The following is a 7,467-nucleotide window of genomic DNA, read 5'->3' on the forward strand; positions in this document are numbered from 1 at the left end:
CAGCCATCATTGTTGTTTGGCGGGCCCGGGCTGGGGATTAGAACCCACCACCTTAGGTGTATGTGGCTGGCGCCTTAGCCGCTTGAGCCACAGGTGCCAAGCCAATTACAGTGTTTTATATTCAGTGATTTTGCTAAATGAGTAGATTATAACGGTTGCTCTTGTAACAGCAGGAAAAAATGAGTATCTATGTGAGATGATGCCTGAGGACCTATGTGCAATATTTGTTCAGCCATAGTGATCATTGTACTACGTATATGTACCTTATAAAATCATGTTGTACACCTTAAATGAGTATAATAAAATGTATTCAAAAATAGTTTAGAAAGACTTATTAAATAAATACCATAAATACCATTGCATCCTACTCTCATCTATGAGGCTTTCCTCATTCACTGATGAGTGCTTTGATGATATAAATAACTTTGGTTGGTAGACATTTTGAAAAAAAATTATTTACTTAGCAATCACTGTATTTCATAAAGACAGGGTTTTGGTAGATTTAGGCACAGAAAATATATTTCATCCTTGAACAATATTAAACATTCGATAACATTTAATACATTATTTGAAATTTTTAGGTAATTTTAGAACTTTAAAAATGTATAAATGTTAATAACTGCAGTAGGTCCTAGTGGTGGTAGTTTTGGCCAGATCCTGTATTCTGCAGCCATTACAAATGTATTTTTAATGTTCTTTTCCCAAACATATCGGCCCTAAATCTAAGCAGAGTTTCACTATTAAAGGAAATACAAGGGGCTAAAGATGTAAATTAAGTAAGATACAAGAAAATAGACAGGGCTCGGTGCCCGTAGCTCAGTGGTTACAGCACCAGCCATACACTGGGACTGGTGGGTTCAAGCCTGGCCCGGGCCTACTAAACAAAAATGACGACTATAATAAAAAAATAATAGCCAGACATTGTGGCAGGCACCTTTTGTCCCAGTTACTCAGGAGGCTGAGGCAAGAGAGTTGCTTAAGCCCAAGAGTTTGAGTTGCTGTGAGCTGTGATGCCACTGTCTACCAGAGACAGTGAGGCTCCATCTCAAAAAAAAAAAAAGGAAATCAGACAGAAAAATCTGGAATGTTGAACATTCTATAGTACAAATTTTTAAAGGATTATTTGCAAAAAGTATAGATTAACCATATAAAACCAATGTCTTACTATTTTTGGTCTATAGGAAGGTGATTTAATGTAGCTTAACTTAATATTTTTGTGGTGAAAAAGTATTTTATCTGAAAGGTATAATTTTCTTTAGTTTCATTTCAATTTTTCTTTTGCTAAGTTGGGTAAATATTATATATATGTATATATAACATTTAAAAATATGCAGAGCATAAACCTACTTTTATAAAATTATGACCATTTCTCCTTTAATCTATTAATCCCTCTAACTATATATTCTTACATGTGTACTTAGAAACAGATATTTACAATGATGCTCATTAAATGTCAATAATAGTTGTAAATTTTTTTCTATGATTAATACTTTTTTTTTTTTTTTGAGACAGTCTTACTATGTCACCCTGGGTAGAGTGCCATGGTGTCACAGCTCACAGCAACCTCAAACTCTTCAGCTTAAGACATCCTCTTGCCTCAGCCTGCTGAATAGCTGGGGAAAAAGGTGCCCGCCACAATGTCTGGCTATTTTTTTTTTTAATTGTAGTCATCATTATTGTTTAGCAGACCCAGGCCAGGTTCAAACCTGCTAGCCCCAGTGTATGTGGCTGGTGCCCTAACCACTGAGCTACGGGCACTAAACAGATTAATACATTTTTATAATTAAAAAAACTTACTTGACGTAACATTTTGCTAGATGCAGAAATTCTTATTAGATAACTGTTAGTATCATCGAAAGTGCCTTGAGCCTTAACTTCCAACAAAGTTGGGTTTCCAGTTAACACTTTGAGTAGTGGTAGTTCAGGAGTTTTACGACCTATGGAAATAAGGTCAATAGTTAATATTACATAATGAAAATTGTAATGAATTTAATAATGATCGGCTAATCAGGATTTTAGAACATCTACAGAATCTATTATGAAGGCTGTATAATGGCTGCATATACAGTTAGAAATTTACATAGAAAGAACTTCAATTATTTTTTGACAAATTTAACTTTACAAATATATTCTCAAAAAACATTGCTCTCTTGTACCCCTCATTTCTCATATAGGTTCTCAAATGAATATCAAGCTCTCTTGGATAATGTTGGTTACACCAAGTTGGTTGATTTAGTAGAGAAAAATGAAGAATACATGCTCGATTTAAAGGGCTGCCAGTCAATTACCCAGCAAGAGAAAAATTCTGGCCATTTTAAACAAAATAGTCAGCAGGCCCATTTCTGCCTGCAGGCCATAGTTTGCAACCTGCCATCCTGAGAACTTTAACGGGAAATGTAACTGGAAATGCCATGTAGTCTAATTGCCATCTTTAGTGATCAATACACCAAAGGTGAGAAGTAATAAATGCTTTACCTGAGGTCTCTTCTGTAGCTGTTTCCCTTAAACCAAAATAATCTGGTCAGGGCTTCCTAACCTTTAACTGGGAATTTTGTTAAGATGGGGATTGAGCAGGTTTGGTGTGTAGGCCTACATTTCTAACAAATTCCCTGGTGATGCTAGAGTGGGCCCAAGGACCACCCTTGAGGAGCATGGCAATTGATTTGCTGGTTATTATTTGCTTCCATCAAATTGAACAAGTATAGCTGGGTGAACCCTTTAAGAATTAATTTTGTATATTTTAAAGCCAAAATAATTAGAAATTGTGGTCAACAGTGCCAGAGTATAAAGAGATTACAATAGAACAGATTAAAAAAAAGGTAAATTGTATATTAAGATAAATAATAGGTAAATTGTATATTAAGATAATTGTATATTTCAAATTGTATAGTTGAAATCAGTGAAGAAAAAGGACAAATGTTGGAATAATAGCTAACCATCTACAACATACCAAAACAAAATTCGGATAGCTTAGAATTAAATAGAAAATTAAAGCCATAAAATTGAAACTGAAATTATTTGAAGGGAATATGGACTATTAGTCATATAAACTATAAAAAAGGATTTATAAGAGTTCCAAACAGAAGGAAGTTTTTCATGATATTTAGCCCACAATATTAATGGAAATAGATGTTCTCAATTTTTTTCAAAGCCTATAATTTTCATTCATATAAGTTATACTTGGTTCTGTTTTCCAAACCTTTTTTAAAAAAAACATTGCACTTTTTTTATTAGATCATAACTGTGTACATTAATGCATTTATGGAGTACAATGTGCTGATTTTATGTACAATTTGGAATGCTTACATCAAACTGGTTAACATAACCTTCACCTCACTTATTTGTTGTGTTAAGACATTTATACTCTACTCTTTTTTTTTTGAGACAGAGTCTCAAGCTGTTCCCCTGGGTAGAGTGCCGTGGCATCACAGCTCACAACAACCTCTAACTCCTGGGCTCAAGAGAGTCTCCTGTCTCAGCCTCCCAAGTAGTTGAGACCACAGGCGCCCGCCACAATGCCCAGCTATTTTTTTGGTTGCAGCTGTCATTGTTGTTTGGTGGGCCCGGGCTGGATTTGAACCCACCACCTTAGGTGTATGTGGCTGGTGCCTTAGTCGCTTGAGCCACAGGCACCAAGCCTACTCTACTCTTAATAGTTTTGATATGTACCCTTGCCTTGTGCACTTTAGGTGAGGTCCCATCAAATACTCTCCCTACTCTCACCCTCCCTCCTCCCCTCCTTTCTGGACTATAGTTGTGTTTTATCATTCATATGAATGTGTAGGTGATTATATATTGGTTTCAAAATAGTATTGAGTAAAACATTGCATTTTGTCCTTTCATTATGATTCGTATATCTTCTTCTTTTTTTTTTTTAAATTTTATTTTTATTTTTTTTTGAGACAGAGTCTCAAGCTATCCCCCTGGGTAGAGTGCTGCGGCTTCACAGCTCAGAGCAACCTCCAACTCCTGGGCTCAAGCGAGTCTCCTGCCTCTGCCTCCCAAGTAGCTGGAACCACAGGCACCCGCTACAACACCGGCTATTTTTTGGTTGCAGCCATGATTGTTGTTTGGCAGGTCCAGGCTGGATTCGAACCCGCCACCTTAGGTGTATATGGCTGGCACCTTAGCCACTTGAGCCACAGGCACCCAGCCTATATCTTCTTTTTCTAAGAGTTTTATACATACATATTTTATAGTATCTTTCTTAGTTTTCTATTATCTCAAGTTCTTTTTTTATTTTGAGACAGAGCCTCAAGCTGTCCCCCTGGGTAGAGTGCCATGGCTTCACTGCTCACAGCAACCTCCAACTCCTGGGCTCAAGCGAGTCTCCTGTCTCAGCCTCCCAAGTAGCTGGGACCACAGGCGCCCACCACAACGCCCAGCTATTTTTTTGGTTGCAGCCATTATTGTTTGGCGGGCCCGGGCTGGATTTGAACCTGCCACCTTAGGTGTATATGGCTGGCGCCTTAGCCGCTTGAGCCACAGGTGCTGAGCCATCTCAAGTTCTTGGAGTTTAAATTTTTCTGTTTCCTATGCCTGTTGATTCTCTCTTATGTTGGGTCATTTCCTTACATAATCTTAAATTTCATTTCCTCAATTCATATCCAATGGAGATTGATTTTTCCATGGAAGTTTATACTATCTGAGTTATGAAAGTATTCCCATAAAGGGTTTTGTGTATGCTTAGGCTGGGGTCTACGTGTTATGTTTATTTCTCAGGTTGGGATTCCTGCATCTGATAGTCCAGTTTGGCACAGTCTTGGAATTTAGGTTTTTTACAGGAGATTCTTTCTTCCCCAGTCTAGGCCCCATGGAAATGATAATCCCCCTTACTGCTTCTTTGGGTCAGTGGGCAGAATTTTCCTAAGCCTCTCTTCATGATCTGATAGTCTCAGCTTTCTTTAACAGTCTCAGTTTCAACTTCCTATCACAAAGTAAGAAGATGCTAAATCAAACTTTCTGTCTATATTTGGTCATTACAACCCATCCCACTGCCTATATGGTCTGTATCTGAAGATCATCAATCTTTCAGGGAACCATACTAATTTCTTTGGCTTTGAGTTCCTGCCTCATTTCTGGTGACAAAATTTTCTTCTCTTTCCCTCCCTTTCCCTACTGCCCTCTGTCCGTCTTTCCTTCCACTCTTTCTAGTTCAGTTATTTACTATTTAAAATTTTTTTTTTCTAGTATGACATTTCTCCTGCATCTTTAATAAGTTTTATATTACTTTTGAAATAAATAAATACCTGGAGCAATACAGAAGAGTAAGAATTCTATTTACAAGCCATTTTTTTTTTTTTACTTAAAATAAATATATTTGTCACTGGGTATACACAGGAGATTGGTTCCAGGACCCCTGTGTATACCAAAATCCATGCATACTCAAGTCCTACCCACATATAGGAAAATCCAGCCTCTCTGTATATGTGGGTTTGGCATTCCACAAATGTTATATTTCCCATGGTTGAAAACATCCATTTATAAGTGGAACCATGCAATTTAAACCAGTGTTGTTCAAAGGTCAACTGTATGTGAAATAAATGTAACAATTCCAAAGTAATTAAAAGGTTTTCATTCAGAGGACAACAAAAATCTAAACTAAAAATCTATTAGTTTACAGGAGATTCTTGGGCTGGTACCTTAACCTCATTTGTGAAATAAGAAGTATAATCTAGGGCAGTGCCTGTGGCTCAGTGGGTAGGGTGCTGGCCCCATATACCAAGGCTGGTGGGTTCACACCCTGGCCAAACTGCAACAAAAAAATAGCTGGGCATTGTGGTGGCCAGCTGGGTGTTGTGGCTGTGTTGTGGTGGGCACCTGTACTCCCAGCTACTTGGGAAGCTGAGTCAAGAGAATTGCCTAAGCCCAGGAGTTGGGGGTTGCTGTGACCTGTGATGCCACAGTACTCTACTGAGGGCAATAAAGTGAGACTCTTTCTCTACAAAAAAAAAAAGTAAAAAGAGAAATATACTCTATATGCTTAGGGTCATTATAAACATTAAATAACATAAAGTCTAAACATAATTTAATTAGCAATAATTGCGCCTTTGATAAACCTCATTGGTTATCATGGTGCCACTATGCAAAGCTGATAAAAATAATACAGAGCCTCACACATAGTAAGTACTCAATAATTAGAAGCTAATAATTGTTATTAGTAGAATGCCAACAATTATGGAAACTAAAGGTAAATAAAATATAAAAGATGATATTTTACATTATACAAAAGAAATAACATATCCTTTTGATATTTCCCAGTAAAAACAAACTTACTTTCTGAATTAGGTATGACTTTAACTTTTAAGATCTGAGAGTTTCCCAGATCAATGTATTTCACAATGTTGAGAGCTAGTGAATCATCTTGTTGAAACCAAAAATTGCATTTTTTTGAATACACAGTCCAGGTTTGTCTATTCTTTTGCCCAAAGTTGTATAAAAACCAGGTGTCCTTTTGAAAGGTGTTGTTGACGGGGGCTCTTTCAGGCATTGTAGCAAGAGCTAATGCATTCTTATCATCTAAAATGTCTGTGATCAGGAAGCTGCTATAATCAGGAATCATCACAGTCTTCTCTATATCTGTATCTTCAAATAAGGCATTAGCAACTGGAGATAAAACAGAAAAGATCTGGTATAAAATAAAATAGCCAATGTTCATCAGGCATAGTGGTGTATGTAATTAACAAATATATGAGTTTTTATACTATTATCTTAACCAGACAACACATTTACCAAGTTTCATGTTATAATTCAAATTATATTATAGAAAGTTTATCATGAATATGTCATGCACCTGTATTTTAATATTTACTGTGAAACTATTCTATAAAATTCTCATCAGAAAAAAATCATGTAGGACTAAGCAAAGAAAGCTTATTTCTCTATCATGGAACTGCAAACGGTTTTAATGCACATAATCTGGTATATTTATTGTGATTCTACAAGAGAAGGATAATGTAGCCAGTGTTTCTCAGTGCCTGAAGTTGTGCCTGTTACATCGAAGGTGCTCAGTAAATATTTGCTGAATAATTGATTCAAGGAGAACACGAAAATTGAGAAGAAAAGAGTTTTTTAGGTCAGGACTTTCACAAACAGCATCATTTAAGGAATGAAAAGGGGGAAAGATCCCCTCAAAGAGACAAACAACTGGAGAAAATCCATTGGAGAAGATATCAGTGAACATGCCAAAGGAAGGCTGTTTCAAGGAGAGGGAGATCATCACTATCAAAATATTTTTGATGGGTCATGAAACACCGTGATGATACTCTCTTCACTCTAAAGTAAATAAAAATAGAAGTGAGTTTTATAATTACCTTAATTTTTTTTAATTTCTTATAGCATAACTGTGTACATTAATGCAATCATGGGGTACAGTGTGCTGTTTTCATATACATTTTGAAATACTCTCATCAAACTGGTCAACATAACCTTCATGTCATTTTCCTAGTTATTGAGTTAAAACGTTCA

At 36.4% G+C, this 7,467-nt stretch overlaps 1 protein-coding gene across 1 annotated transcript in view; it reads right to left on the minus strand.

Annotated features, from left to right (window-relative positions):
* Positions 1-7,467, minus strand: part of CATSPERB (cation channel sperm associated auxiliary subunit beta) — a gene marked incomplete at its 5' end in the record, with an annotated part of 240,997 nt that overhangs the window by 89,915 nt on the left and 143,615 nt on the right. Inside the window, 2 exon segments of the mRNA XM_012803404.2 lie at positions 1,798-1,937; positions 6,277-6,606. Of these exon segments, the coding sequence (XP_012658858.2) occupies positions 1,798-1,937; positions 6,277-6,606 (470 nt within the window).

Source organism: Otolemur garnettii, unplaced genomic scaffold (genome assembly GCF_000181295.1).
Source record: "Otolemur garnettii isolate 467f Iridium unplaced genomic scaffold, OtoGar3 scaffold00020, whole genome shotgun sequence".
Classification (NCBI taxonomy): Eukaryota; Metazoa; Chordata; class Mammalia; order Primates; family Galagidae; genus Otolemur; species Otolemur garnettii.